Raw genomic sequence first — 15,615 nt, forward strand, 5'->3', positions numbered from 1 at the left:
CACACATACCACACAAAGACAAGCTTGCGCACACAGGCATATGTATAATTTGGCTTTTAGAGCTAGGTCAGAGGGTAGGGGAAGTGAAGGGACTAGGGGAAGGACAAGGCAAGCTGAGGCTTTGGCTACTGACTCAGTCCCTCTGGAATAACCCCTCTTCCCTCAGCTGAGGGAGAGCAGTTCTCCTCCTGCCCCCTGCATAAGCCTCTTCAACTCCTGAGGTTGGAGCAATATCTGAGAGTGGGAAAGGAAAAGGGGTGATGCCAATGATCAGGTGTGGGAGGTTACTAAGTCAATCCAATTTGAATAAATTATAAATTAAAAATAAATAAAATAATAAGTGGTTCTTTTTCAGGACAAGGAGGCAACGCTGGCATGACTTGCCTGGGAACTTGGGATAACCTCAGGGTGGCTCTGGTTCCTCCCCACTACCTAAGATGGACTGGGAGACCCAAGGGAGGGGACAGGCACATGGAGGACCCGAAGTAGGGCAGGGTGTAGTAAGGATCAGAAGCTTTAAATACCCTAATAATCAATCTGGGCATTAGCATGGTGAGAGCTTTAACTCGAGCCTGAAGAGTCTCTTGCCATCTCTCCATCTATGGGATGGGCAAGATGGGCAGTTCATTGATCCGCATTGGTTCAGAGGGCTGGCAATCAGGGCAAAGGTGAATAACGTGGGTTAAGGGGACCCCAGTCACAGCCTGAAGTTTGTAGGGGAGCCCTGCGTCCAGCTCCAGGCTCTAGCAGGAAAAAAGCCGGCAGAGATCTCCATTCAGGCTTAAGAGGCCTGAGCGGGAGCTCCGGAACCCAAGGTGCAGCGAGTAGCAGAGGAGGCAGTGGGTGGGGTTAGCATTTTTCTCCTCACCCACAGACACCAAAAAGAGGCAATGGCACAGGAAGGGCATGTGGCAGCAGCCATGTCCAAGAAGTCAAAAGTCACCAGGAACATCTTCACCACAGTTTGGTTGGGGTTAAATGTTACTTGCGTGGTGCCCACTTTAGGCACGCTGTAACTCTTCCTCCCCAGGGGGTTCAGATCCACAAAGCCCAGGAAGTGGGTGGGGGCATTTTGCTCAGAAACCTCAAAGAAGGTGACAGTGACAGGCAGTATGACATGGTGGGGGCAGTAGGACCCACTAGCTCCAGTCTCTGCTGTGAAGCCCTCAATGTGGCCAGATGGTGCAAAGCATCCTTGCAGCAATGATTCCTCAAAGCTGCCCAGCAGGGTACAGCTGACAGCAGAGGTAGGAACAGGGGAGGCACTAAGGGGGCTCAGCAGGCCTGGCCCCTTCCAGAGGCTTCAAAGTGGGCTCAGCTTCAGGTGATGGGCACCTGTCAGCCTCCGCCCCATGGGACTGCAGTCTGTTGGGTCCAAAACAGGCTCCTTGGGCCCAGGCAGCAGGTGGCTCCAGAAGGGAGTGGTTTGAGCATCAGAACTGTTGGCAGCGGTAGGGTGGCCCAGGGTTCCCTGGCACCTCCAAAGGGCCGACCCCTCTTCCTTAGAACTGACATTTGGGGCTTCTCCAGCAGAAGCAGCCTTTGCTTGGTGGGGCAGGGGCCTGGAGGTCCAGGGCTGGGCGTGTGTGCTTGGGACTGTGCCCACTGTCAATGTCAGGGGGCTTCCTAGGCCAGAGGCTCCCCCCATTGCCCACCCCAGCCACTGGGCTCTTACCCCTTATTTGTGCAAGACTGCAAATCAGTGTCGAGCGTGTGTAGCTGGCCCAGAGGGCTGGCCCTGGGGACTCCCCCAGGGACCCCTGTCCCCCTGGATCTGGGGAAGCCCAGTCTCTGGTTTGCAAAGTATTTCAGGAAGCATATGATTGGGGCCAGGGGGGACTCCAGGCCCCTGAAGTCCAAGAAGAGGTGGCACTACTTCCCCGTTCCGCAACACAGAGGCCACGGTGGGAGAAACGGTGGCTGGCCACACCTACTCCCAGCTCCAGTCCCCCTGGGCCCAATAGCCCTACAGGAGATGGTTCTTCAGGGGGTAGTCCCTCTCTGGCCCCCAGCCCAGGGCCTCTCTCCAGCTCCTGAGGACCCTCAGTGGGTGGGGCTGGTCCCTTCTGGGCCCTGTGAGGCTCAGAGGCACCAGCTGGAGGGGAAAAGATAGATGCCTGGTAGAGCCTGGGGGATGTCGCTGCCCCCCGCCCCCCCACTTTCTGGGCTGTAGCCCATGAGCAGGCCACCCTGGAGGGCCCCCTGCCTGACTGGAGGCTGTGAAGGGCCAGCCTCTGGCTCTGAGGATGGAGACAGCTCTGCCTGCATGTGGCACATGAAGCCCCCCTTGGGTCAGGGGGGTCACCCCCACACTGCCTTTATGCTGGGCCTGTGCTGGGGAGTCTGGGGACATCCGGATGAAGAGGGCTCAAGCCTAGCCGTGCATCCCCTCTTCCTGACTAATGCCTTGTTCCCCTAGCTTGCAGTCTGATTCATGCCCACTGCACTGGCAATGTGACTGCCACCATTCCATGCAGCTCCTGGGCTCAGCAGGACCCTGTAGTTCTGTGAGTCTCATTGCACTTGAGGAGGTGGTAGTAGAGGCAGAGTTTCAAAACCACAGCAAACAACAAAGGTCTTGCATTCATCTCTCCCAGGGCAGTGAAGCCTGCTCAGTCTAGACTTACACGAGAGACTACTCAATGACTCTCACAGAAAAGAGATCTTCCCAAGGTGACATTTTCTCCTCCTAAGCCAATAAGGTCATCTTACTCACAGTCCACTTCCAGGAACTGACCCCAAATGGACAGAATCTACTTATATCATGGCACAGCTGTCAACTTCTCTTGCTAAAGAAGAGAATAACGCTCACAAAATTGCCCCAGATGGTGGTGCAACCTTTTTGGGCCAAGTACGACAACTGAAAAGCGTGAACAGAGTTTTACCAGTGGGTTACAGGTTTATTTATATGAAAATTGCACTCCCTGTTTATTTCTAATAAGGAAAATATTTCTGATGGTATATGATTCCTAAATGAAATGATGCTAACAAATGTTCACATATTTTGTGAGGGAGAACACAGCAAACTGTAAGATATGATCTGCAGATATCAAACTCATTTTCTTTACTGGAAAACAGGTCTGACTGCCTGGCACGATTATGTTGTGAAAAACGCAGCTATAGTTCTCTTCATTTGGAACACGAACGTATATCACAAAGCTAACCAGATCACATTCATTCAGTAGCAAACACAAATCAACTGTGGCTAGCAAATGTGTGTACAAAATACATTGTCATCAACACCAGTTTGGTGCTTTCTTGTGATCAAATCCAGGGAAATAGAAACCAGCCATCTAAAACCTAACCACTTGCAAAAGAGCAGTTATGTTACCAGCAGTTTAAAGGAAATGAATGTTCACTGAAGAGTAGCCTATGCTGAACTCTCATTTTTACATGTATTCAACTATATATATGCTGGCTCATCATTTTAAAACTATTATCGGCCAGGTGCAGTGGCTCACGCCTGTAAGCATTTTGAGAGGCTGAGGTGGGCGGATCACGAAGTCAGGAGATTGAGACCATCCTGGCTAACACGGTGAAACCCTGTTTCTACTAAAAATACAAAAAATTAGCTGGGCATGGTGGCAAGCGCCTGTAGTCCCAGCTACTTGGGAGGCTGAGGCAAGAGAATCACTTGAACCCAGGAGGCAGAGGTTGCAGTGAGCCGAGATGCGCCACTGCACTCCAGCCTGGGTGACAGAGTGAGACTCCATCTCAAAAACAAACAAACAAGCAAACAAAAAAACTATATTATCATTTATTAAATGTGATTAGGTAGCTCTGGATCCTTGGTCTGTTATTTTTTTTAAGGCATAATAAGACCAGGACTTAAAAAAAAAAACCCTGTAAAATGTACGCTTTTTAAGAAATAATAGAAGTCACTTTTATTCCAACATGCTATCTTTATTGAAATATTTTAAACATTTATTGCAAAAACAATAAATGCTTTTTATTTTTCAAACATAAACAATACTTCAGTATAAAAGTAAAAACTGAACATTGCATATAACCCTGGTCCATCCCATTTCCTGCAGAAAACCACTATTAACAGTTTTAGGCTTATACTTCTAGATGTAGTTTTATTTCCTGAAACTTTCTCTTTTACTAAATACTGTATCTTAGAGATGTTTTGATATCAGTACGTACAGAGATACCTTATTGTTTCACAGTATTTCATAGAACAGATGTACCATAACTTACTTCCTACTGGTAAACATTTAGATTGTTCTCAACGTTTCACAGATAAAAACAAAACTGCAGCGATTATTCTTTGCACGCACATCTCTGCATAATATAAGAACATTTCTGAAGATTTCTAGAATTGAATTAACATGTCAAAGCGTCTACATATTTTATATTTTAATACATTGTATTCATCAAAACTTTTTTTCTGAGTTTCTCATTAGATTAGATAAGCTGTGTTTTGTTTTGTTTGTCTTAGCCCTTGTTTAACCTCTAGAAAACTAGTGACATGCTCTTGGAGAAGCCCCTCTTACAGTAGGCCAAAGAAGCTGAGACAGCACAGAGGAAATAATCAAGGCTCACTTGGGAAAGCAACACAGCTTCACCATCATTCTCTCGTCCCTGAGAAAATAAATCAAACCAAACAAGTATATCGAGCACTGGGTGTTCAAAACCACATGAAGAATTTTTTTTGTTAAATTAAAGCCTTAAGTAGTCTTAAATGATGTAGCAAAATATGCCCATTCAATGTGGATACTTACCTCTTCAGATATGAAATGATTTTATATGGCAGTATTTTTATATTCTACATTCTTACAAGTTTCACATATTCCATAACTTAAGCGTTCATATTTCTCACAAAGACTTACATTCCTCAGGAGTACAATGTTTTAGAACAAAGAATGCATTCAATAAATCTTTACGGAGTCAATCTTTACAGAGGACAATTCTCCTGTAGACAGGAGTGAATACATATAAAGGACAAATAACGAGGCAAGGCTTTTGTACCTTTCAGGCATCTAAATAAAGAACTGAATTAAAATTTTGATAGGCATGGCTTTCAGAGAAGTCTGACAGAAGCTGTGCGTGAATTTCTTTTTTTCTCTTTTACAGTTCCCTCCTTACTTAAAAAAAAAAAAATCCTGGGGTGGCTTAGTGATATAAACTATGGAGAGAGGTGTGGGTGGTTCTTTTAAGTGCACAATAACCAACAAATCTCCCTCTTGGAAAAATTCTCAGATGCTGAGGAAGATATTTCCTGTGGCCAAAAGACTTTCTTCACTAGTTTTTGTCAAAATGTCTTTTCCCAGTTTAAGTTCTGTGACATTGACTGATGTGGGCCCACTTGCAAAATGCCTTCCCATATATCTCATGGAGTTTATCTCTGGAAGGAATTCTTCAACGCCAAGTGAGGATGAGCTGCAGGTCACAGCTTTCCTACTGTCACTGAATTCAGAGAGCTTCTCTTCAGTGTGGCTCCTTATGTATCAAAGAAAAAAAAAAAAAAGAAAGAAAACCCACAAATTCCCACATCATTTGCACTCAAAGGTTTTTTCCTCCAGAGTGGATCTTACTCTGTTGAGCAAAAGCAGAGTGGTAGCCAAAGGCCTTTCTACGTTCAAAGCACTCATAAGGTTTCTCTCCAGTGTGATTCCTTGTGTGTCGAGTGAGGGAATAGCTGTAGTAAAAACCTTTCCCACATTCTTTACACTCGTGGGGCTTTCCTGCAGTGTGGGTCATACTATGTCGGAAGAAAACAGAGTGGTAGGTGAAGGTCTTCCCACACTCACTGCACTTGTAGGGCTTCTCTCTGGTGTGAATCTTCATGTGCCGGGTTAAGGAAGAGTTGTAGTAAAAGGTTTTTCCACATTCTTTGCACCCAAAGAGTTTTTCTCCAGTGTGGGTCATACGATGCTGGATGAAGACAGAGTGATAGCTGAAGGTCCTTCCACACTCGCTGCACTCATAGGGCTTCTCTCCAGTGTGAATCTGGTGGTGGCACAGGAGGTGCGACCTGCGGTTGAAGACCTTCCCGCACTCCACGCACTTACAGGGCTTCTCCCCTGTGTGAATCCTCATGTGTCGAACGAAGTCGACCTTTCACGAAAGGCTTTTCCACACTCCTGGCATTCATAAGTCTTCACCCCAGTGTGAATCTGCTGATGTCGAACAAGGAGGCTGTTCTTGTTAAACACGTTCCCACATTCCTTGCATTTGTAGGTCTTCCCCTCACGAACCAAAGTGTGTTTACTTGGTCCCTGGGAGTCACATTCATGGAGATTGTCTCCGGTGGAGACCTGCTCCTGTAAAACCTGTGAGTGAAGACCATCACCTGTCCCCAGCCCATCGCGTTTAGGGCTCATCTTCCTCCTGAAGGTCTCCGTGTGGGAGACGGTAGCCAGACTCAATTGCCCTTCTGCATTTCCAACCACTCTTTCCCTCACTCACCTCAACCTGGAGGAACTTCTGGCTCCCTGAGTTAGTCTTTCTAGGAGCAAGGCTCCCTAGGACAAGGCTGGCTGGCCTTGGCTTTTACTTTGTCACCTGGACAGCAGATTTGGCAAAGGTCTCTTCTGCTCTTTTATCACTGCTTCAGCTGGTAGGTCAACTCTGGTTTGCATGCCCCAGTGACGAGGGGTCTGCAGATCTCTGGTATCACCTCCCAGTACAGGGTCCTCTGGGGCTGGTCCAGCTGCTCCCACTTCTTCCAGGTTAAGATCATGGACATGTCCTGCACCACTGCCTCGGATGTCGCTGCAATGGAGCAAGATAAAAGCCACGTGACACCCGCATCTGCATGAGCAGAGAGTATTTCCGACTACAGATACGAGAGAGCCGCGTGCAGCCTCCGCCAGCCGAACTACAAGTCTCAGAGGCCTCAGTTTCATTTTTTAATTCCTGGGAATTTAACCCTCAATTATTCTAAATGGAAGTTGATGCCGGTTGGGTCGGGGGGACCTGCAAGCTTGCACACAAACATGCACATGAGAACATGCATGTAAGGAACTTGTTCATACAGGGTGTGGAGAGAGTGTGTCCCACTTATCACTTAATTTTACCCGCTGACCCCACGATAAACTGTACCAAGGGGCTGGGCATTAAAGTCAATCCAGTCAAAATACTCAGTGTGGAGAAGACATGGAAATTCAGGATCTCTTTTATGTTGTGGATGGTTCTGTAATTAGTAAAATCACTTTGGAAAAGTTTGGTCCTATGTCCTAAAGGTCTTCCCAAAACAAAGCTTTCCCACATGTACCAGGAAATGTGTTCCAGAATGCTCGCATTAGCAAACACCTGGAGAGAGTTCAGGAAAGAGGACGGCCGCTACACAGAATACAACATTGTTCAGCTGCCCGGGACTGCTGCCGTCCAGTACTTCTCCCAGGGGAGCCAGGGAAGCATCACAGTTTATGTTGCAGAATCCTCAAAAATGAAGGGTGCAACAGTACCAAATCGCTCCGGAGCTGGTGAGGAGTGGAAGCCATCATATGGAGATTGGTGGCAGTGGCTTGAGCTTTGAGCAAGACCCTGATCCACTGCCCTCCCCTTCCCAAAATGCAGCTGGTTTTTAAAGTGAAGAGAGGATCGTGGAACCAGGGAATGAGAGGCAAATTGGAAAGTTCTGGCAAATACTGAAGAAGAGAACTGATGGTCACTGACATATGGACCCCTCACTCCACCCCTTTTTGCTCTTCGTAGCAGCTGTTTGGAATGTTCCTCTCTCAGAATCTAATCAGCTCAAGAAGAGAGACCCAAAGATGCTGATATTGCAGTTCTCCCAGTGAGGTGGCCTGGCAGGTTGACTTTTAGCGAATACTTATACTTTGTTTTATTTTTCTCTCTTCTGTGCTGGCCAGAACCTCTATCTACTATATTGAACAGAAGAGGTGCTATCAAATGCCATTTTCATTTTGCTGATTAAAAAAATTCTTCTAATGTTTCATAACTAAGAATGTGTGTAGTGTGAAATTTTACTGGTATCACCAGCTTAATTACTTTTATGAAATATAAATATTGAGGTCAGAGAAATAAAAGAGCAGGCAGACATGTAACTGAAAAATCCAACAGAGTTTTCTCACCCAAAGTATTTGGAACAAGTCAGTACAGTCACAATACAAGGCAGAAGGCTCGGCTGTGTTATCCAGACAGCAAGACTCTCCCCAAGATGGGAGGCAATAGTGGATGGCAATGACTTAGGCTGCTATGCATGAGCTCTTCTGAATCGGTTCTGAACTATCTTGCCAGGGACAGTGCCTTCATCATTCTCAGGACGCTGCACATTCGATGGTGCAGCGTGGTTCTCAAAGTGTCATTCCTGGTCATTTGATGCACATTTGATGGTGCAGCGTGGTTCTCAAAGTGTCATTCCTGGTCATTTGATGCACATTTGATGGTGCAGCAGTGGTTCTCAAAGTGTCATTCCTGGTCTCTCTTGTACTCATTTTTAAGAGTTAAAGAGCTGGGCGCGGTGGCTCACGCCTGTAATTCTAGCGCTTTGGGAGGCCAAGGCAGGCGGTTCACGAGGTCAGAAGTTTGAGACCAGCCTGGCCAACATGGCGAAACCCAATCTCTCCTAAAAATACAAAAATTAGCTGGGCGTGGTGGTACGTGCCTGTAATCCCAGCTATTCAGGAGGGTGAGGCAGGAGAATTACTTGAATCAGGGAGTCGGAGGTTGCAGTGAGCCAAGATGGTGCCACTGCACTCCAGCCTGGGCAACAGAGAAAGACTCTGTCTTGAGAAAAAAAAAAAGAGTTAAAGAAAGCTGATCACTAAATACATGTGATCTAAACATGATCATGTGGGCGGTTACAAAATGGGTTAGTTTTGTTTCTTGGAAATGTCTATTTTTTTCTTTAATGATTTATCTTTCAGCCTATGGTTTTAATGATATAAAACAGCTCCTAAAAATGATAAAGAAATTTCTCTCATTTGAGCTGTCAGTAGCAAAGCTTGTAAGTAATGTGACTATCTCAGCAAAAAGTTGGTACAAATTAGGTCATATCAGTAACAATGCCCAGAGTCTGCTCTCTGGAAATTCTCAGGGGGTTTCTCACAAAGGATCCTGTGGATGACTTAACCAATGTGACTATAGACTGTCACCTGCAATTCTTGGTCCTTGGACACACCCATGGACCTCCCCTTACCACTGTAATCCAGGCATGAACATAAACTCTCTATAGTGTTAGACCAAACTGTGGCTTTAACAAGACTTTTCTTAGGGCTGGGGATCACAGAGGGACTTTCATATAAAGAATAACAACTGGCTACTAGGTAGGGCTGTTCTTGGAGTCCTCAGTTCCCAGTCCATTCAGCTGGCCTCCATACAGCTGCCTTCTGCTCAGAGCCCATTCTCTTCACCTCCATTTTAGGAAGAGGCCAGGTTTTCTCTACCACCCAGAAACACCTCACACATGTCTCAATTCCACAGTGTCTAGGCCCAAGTCAAAGTCCAGACAGAGGAACTAACCCCAATCCAGGCCTGTATTCCCCATTTTCTGTTTCCATATTTTACAAAGATGCCTAATCCGTATACTATCTTCTTCCTTCAGTGGAGAATCCACCTTCATTCACACAATTGTGGCCTTACCCTATGACTCCAATAGTATATCCCTTTAGAACATGGTGTCACATTTCTACAAGATATACATACTTACCACTTTGGGTTGAATTGATCCCCCCAAAAGGATGAAGTCCTAACCTCCAGTACATGAGCATGTGACCTTATTCGGAAACAGAATCTTTGCACATGATCAAGTTAAAATGAGGTCATTAGGATAGGCCCAACTAAAATGTTCTTGTCTCTAAAAACATGGATTCTCCTTGATTCTTTTTTTTTTTTTTTTTTTGAGATGAAGTCTCTCTCTGTCACCCAGGCTGGAGTACAGTGGTATGATCTCGGTTCACTGCAACCTCTGCCTCCTGGGTTCAAGTGATTCTCCTCTCTCAGCCTCCTGAGTAGCTGGGACTACAGGTGCATGCCACCATGCCCGGCTAGTTTTTGTATTTTTAGTAGAGACGGGGTTTCACCATGTTGGTCAGGCTGGTCTTGAACTCCTGAGCTCAGGTGATCCACCCACCTTGGCCTTGTAAAGTGCTGGGATTACAGGCATGAGCCACCGTGCCTGGCCATGATTCTTCATGTTAGAAATACATTCTCCCTTGTATCTTCCTAGTCCTTTATCCTTTATCTCATGCCATGACTTTCTTCCTGGTGATACAGCTAACTATTTGTGCAACCTGACTCTGTCATCAAACAGTAAGTTCTCAAGAGCAGAATTCCCATTGAACTCATCTTTACATCTCTCAAAGTAAGAAATACTGTGCCTTGCATGTGGCCAATGAGCAAATCCATATTTTGTCTAATTTGATTCCTTTTATAACCCTCAGATAAAGGTGTTTTATACCGTTCAACCAATGAAGAGGAGTGGGGCCAAAGATGAGAATGACCTGTCCACATAGAATTCTTTCACCATTGCTTATTGCTTCAAAGAGTATTAAGCCCAAGAAACAACAATCAAAACACAAAACCCAGCACAGCTCATTTATTAATTATCTCTTTTGTGAACCAACTCCTTCTTTGTGTGAGACAGCTCTGTTTCTGCCTGGTAAGGGAGCAGTCCACTTCAAATGCAAAAGCAAATTGTTCCTGCAGCCACAGTTTTAGGACCTGCTTCTCCCCCTTTTCTGCTTGTGTGAGATGCCCTAGGGTCCTAGAGACACTGTAGATAAACTCAACAACTGCCTCTTGGATGCCCAGGTGGATTCCGAAGTTCTCTCCACATGGTGGTTGCTGTGGGGAAGAACGAGTTTCTGTTTTGCTCAGAAAATACTCTTTATGACTGGAGGTTTCCCATGTGCTTCTTGTCTGTTCTACTTGTCTACCAAGTTGCTGAGTTCTCAATTACATATGTATATATACATATATATTCATTAGCATGTTTTCCATTACCAGAAGCAAATCCTTCAAATGTTGTTATGAGATGTCACCATCTCATGCTGTAATATCCCACTGAAAAGGTTCAGAAATAGGAAACAGAAATATTTATTGTTTCTTGATCTAGAAGGTTGGTAAATTCAAAGTGGAGAAGCTTAGGCTTAAGATGGGACTTACTTGTTGAATAACCTTGGGAAAATTACTTCATCATTGAGTTTCTTCACCTGGAAAATGAGGGATAAGACCAGATTCTCCACATCTGGGGATTTTCTCCTTGCCACATTTAGGTCTCAATTAGTCTGCAGTAAGACTATAGGAGAGAGGCTGTGTAGGCCCAGGTATGATAAATTAATAAATCTCAAGGTAGACGACCCCATAGTAAAGAGAACATGTTGTCAGAAGCAGAATTTGTGAATTCACAGAGCAGTTACATTTATAACTTCAATTTGAGATTTAAAGGGCAAATTTCAGATGAACCACCATGTTCCATTTTAATTCAATATATCTTAGAATTTCCCACCTCAAAACTCTTAGGTCCTTTGCTAAAATGTCAGGTCCAGTCTTATCAGTCTTTGATTATCTAGAAATGGATGATCATGCTGTCTCTAAGAGCTCATTAACTAACTCCTCTCATTTCCATCCTTCCTAATAAGCCACTCCAGCCATAGAGCATGGATTAAGATGTGGAATAAGGAACAATAAATATAGTCCACATGAAAGTCTAAGCAGGATATCTCCCAAGCCATGCCTTCCCATTCTGGGTGTCCTAGCCTTTTCCATAGCTTCTTGTTTTCTTATCCAATTAACATCTCCTCCATGATGCTGTTCAAAGTGGTCAATTTGAAGATTATTCTATTAATGTCTAGACAGGTGTGGCTGTTACTATTTGAGAACTTCAGCTGTCTCTCTGAAGACTTTTTGGCCTTTCTTCCACAAGGGGAGTAAACGGAGCTCATCTGGGGGATATCCTAATATCTTTTCATCTTGGGTAGAGTTAAGACTGATTACTGTGGTGCTGCTTTCTGGAATTTGCCTTATATAAGACAGCTTGATTTATCCCAGCTGATATGGTTTGGATTTGTGTCCCCTCTCAAATCTCATGTTCATTTGTAATCCCCAGTGTTGGAGATGGGGCCTAGTAGGAGATGATTTGATCATGGGGGTGGATCCTTCATGAATGGCTTAGCCCTCTCCTTTTAGTGCTCTTCTCCTGATAGAGTTCTAATGAGATCTACTTGTTTAGAAGTGTGTAGCACCTCCCCTCTTGCTCTTTCTTTCCCCTGCTCTGGCCACGTGAAGATGTATGCTCCAGCTTTGCCTTCCACCATGAGTAAAAGCTCCTTGATACCTCCCCCAGAAGCAGATGCTGCCATGCTTCCTGTACAGCCAGTGGAACCATGAGCCAATTTAACCTCTTTTGTTTATAAATTACCCAGTCTCAGGTATTTCTGTATAGCAGGATAAGAATGGACTGATATAGAAAATTGGTATTGAGGAGTGGGGCATTGCTATAAAGATACCTGAAAATTTGGAAGCGACTTTGGATCTGGGTAATGGGCAGAGGTTGGAGGAGTGTGGAGGGCTCAGAAGACAGGAAGATAAGAAAAAATTTGGAAGTTTCTAGAGACCTGTTAAGTTGTTGTGACCAAAATGCTGATAGTGATATGGACAATGATATCCAGGCTGAGAAAGTCTCAGATGGAAATGAGGAACTTATTGGGAACTTGAACAAAAGTCACATTTGTTATGCATTAGCAAGGAACCTGGCAGCATTGTGCCCCTGTTCTAGGGATCTGTGGAACTTTGAACTTGAGAGTGATGATTTAGGGTATTTAACAAAGAAATTTCTACGCAGCAAAGTGTGCAATAAATAACCTGGCTGCTTCTAACAGCTTAAACTCATACACATGAGCAAAGAAATGACTTGAAATTGGAGCTTATATTTAAAAGGGATGCAGAGCATAAAAGTTTGGAAAATTTGCAGCCTGGCAATGTGGTACAAAAGAAAAACGCATTTTCTGGGGGAGGAATTCAAGCTGGCTGCAGAAATTTGCATAAGTAAAGAAGAGCCAAATGTTAATAGCCAAGTCAATGGGAAAGAGGCCTCCAAGGCATTACAGAGACCTTTGTGGCAGCCTCTCCCATCATAGGCCCAGAGGCATAGGAGGGAAAAATGGTTTCATGAGCCAGGCCCAGGGCCGTGCTTCCCTGTGCAGCCTTCAGACACTGCTCCTTGCATCCCAGCTACTCTAGCTCCAGCTGTGACTCAAAGGTGCCCAGGTGCAGCTTGGGCTGCTGCTTCAGAGGGCACAAGCCACAAGCCTTGGTGGCTTCCATGTAGTGTTAAGCTTGCAGGTACACAGAGTGCAAGAGTTGAGGCTTGGGATCTTCTGTCTAGATTTCAGAGGATGTATGGAAAAGCTGTCCAGGCAGAAACCTGTTGCAAGGGTGAAGACCTCATGGAGGACCTCTACTAGGGCAATGTGTAGAGGAAGTGTGGGGTTGGAGCCTCCACACAGAATCCACACTGGGGACTGCCTAATGTAGGTATGAGAAGAGCACCACTGTCCTCCAGACCCTGGAATGGTAGATACAATGACAGCTTGCACTGTGTGCCTAGAAAAGCTGCAGGCACTCAACACCAGCCCGTGAAAGCAGCCAGGGTGCTGTACCCTGCAAAGCCTAAGGGGCAGAGCTGCCCAAGTCCTTGGGAATCCACCTTTGCATCAGTGTGCCCTGGAAGTGAGACGTGGAGTCAATGAAGATTATTTTGGAGCTTTAAGACTTAATGACTGTCCTGCTGGGTTTCAGACTTGCATGGAGCTTATATGCCATTTCTTTTGACCAATTTCTCCCTTTTGTAATGGGAATATTTACCCAATGCTTGTATCTTAGAAGTAACTAACTTGTTTTTAATTCTACAGGTTCCTAGGCAGAAGGGACTAGCCTTGTCTCAGATAAGACTTTGGACTTTGGACTTTTGCATTAATGCTGAAATGAGTTAAGACTTTGGAGACTGTTGAGAAACGATGGTTGTATTTTACAATGTAAGGACATAAGATTGGGAGGAGCCAGGGGGTAGAATGATATGGTTTGGATCTGTGCACCCATATCTCATGTTCAATTGTAATCCCCAATGTTGGAGGAGGGGTCTGGGGGGAGGTGATTGGATCATGGGGATAGATCCTTCATTAATGGTTTAGCACCATCCCTTTGGTGCTATTCTCATGATAGAGTTTTCACAAGATCTGGTTATTTAAAAGTGTGTGGCACCTCCCTTCTCACTCTCTGTCTCTCCTGTTTTGGTCACGTGAAGATGCCTGCTCCAGCTTTGCCTTCTGCCATGAGTAAAAGCTCCCTGATAACCCCCCAGAAGAAGATGCTGCCATGCTTCCTGTACAGCTTGTGGAAACATAAGCCAATCAAACCTCTTTTTAAAAATAAATTACCCATGGCCAGGTTTAGTGACTTATGTCTGTAATCTCAGCACTTTGGGAGGCCGAGGCAGATCACTTGAGGTCAGGAGTTTGAGACCAGCCAGGCCACCATCGTGAAACCCTGTCTCTACTAAAAATACCAAAAAGCTTAGCTGGGCATGGTGGTGCATGTTTGTAATTCTAGCTACTTGGGAGGCTGAGGTGGGAGGATTGCTTGAACCCAGGAGGTGGAGGTTTCAGTGAGCCAAGATCACACCATTACACTCCAGCCTGGATGACAGAGTGAGACTCATCTCAAAATAAATAAATAAATATATAAATAAATAAAATAAATTACCCAGTCTCAGGAATTTCTTTACAGAAGTGTGAGAATGGACTAATACACCAGCCCACTCTCTCTCCACAGACTCTTCATAAAACAGTGCCCAATTCTATAGGTTTTTATTGTGCTTCACAATTTGAAACTCCTGCCCCAGAGCTGATAGAGAATAACTCTTCATCACTCTGACATTCAGAGTCTATCCCAAAACTCCAGAGCAGGGCTTCCCTAAGAAACTCCCTCTTTAACATTGTCCATAACAGAAGAGTATACATTCTTCAAAAATACCCAACTGGTTTGGTCCTGTATTTCTCAAACAGTTCTTTCATTTATTCATTAAAGCTTAATTGATAGATTCCAGTTCTGGCCAAGATTAAGTAGCTGCATTTCTTACTAGTTCTGCCTCTTACAAATAAAAAATTTCAGACATAACACAATAAACAGAAGAAGACTGTCAGAGGCGGATGGAAAAAAGTGAGCTGCCCTAGAACCTCAGGGCTTGAGGAACAACATAGTGGGGAGCTCCTTAGGTTTTCTTTTTGCCTCTAATCTTTCCTGAACTTCAGGGTGTTGGAGAAACCTGTAACGTGGGATCACCAATAGGCAGAGACAAAAGAAGCGCCAAGAAAATGACATCTTTAGCCAAGGACTGGGAAAACAGCAACTTAATAGAACAGAAAACTTTTTGATAACACCTGGCTTGCTTCAACCAAATATCAAAAGAAAAAAAATGACCAATTTGTGGTGACAGATGTATAAAGTGCAAGAGTGAATGAAAAGAGATGAGACTGAAGGTATGGGTAGAGTCTATGTGTTTGCAGGACCTTGAGTACTAGATAGAGCACCAAGACTATTTGGACTCCACGTTTTGGATTTAGGGAAACTACAGACATGGCTTAAGTGACTAACAACAGGTTCAGATTTGATTTTTAGGTGGATCACCCCAAGTGTTATAGGGAG

General features: G+C 44.8%; 1 protein-coding gene and 1 pseudogene across 1 annotated transcript; both read right to left on the reverse strand.

Annotated features, from left to right (window-relative positions):
* Positions 1-657: 657 nt before the first annotated feature.
* On the reverse strand, positions 658-2,277 carry LOC129033793 (atos homolog protein B-like; annotated as a pseudogene).
* Positions 2,278-5,505: 3,228 nt separating this feature from the next.
* ZNF80 (zinc finger protein 80) lies at positions 5,506-6,374 on the reverse strand. The gene is given in 2 exon segments (XM_054482785.1): positions 5,506-6,065; positions 6,068-6,374. Coding segments are annotated over 2 exon segments (819 nt in total). The 5' UTR covers positions 6,327-6,374.
* Between the last annotated feature and the right edge of the window lie 9,241 nt (positions 6,375-15,615).

Source organism: Pongo pygmaeus, chromosome 2 (genome assembly GCF_028885625.2).
Source record: "Pongo pygmaeus isolate AG05252 chromosome 2, NHGRI_mPonPyg2-v2.0_pri, whole genome shotgun sequence".
Taxonomy (NCBI): Eukaryota; Metazoa; Chordata; class Mammalia; order Primates; family Hominidae; genus Pongo; species Pongo pygmaeus.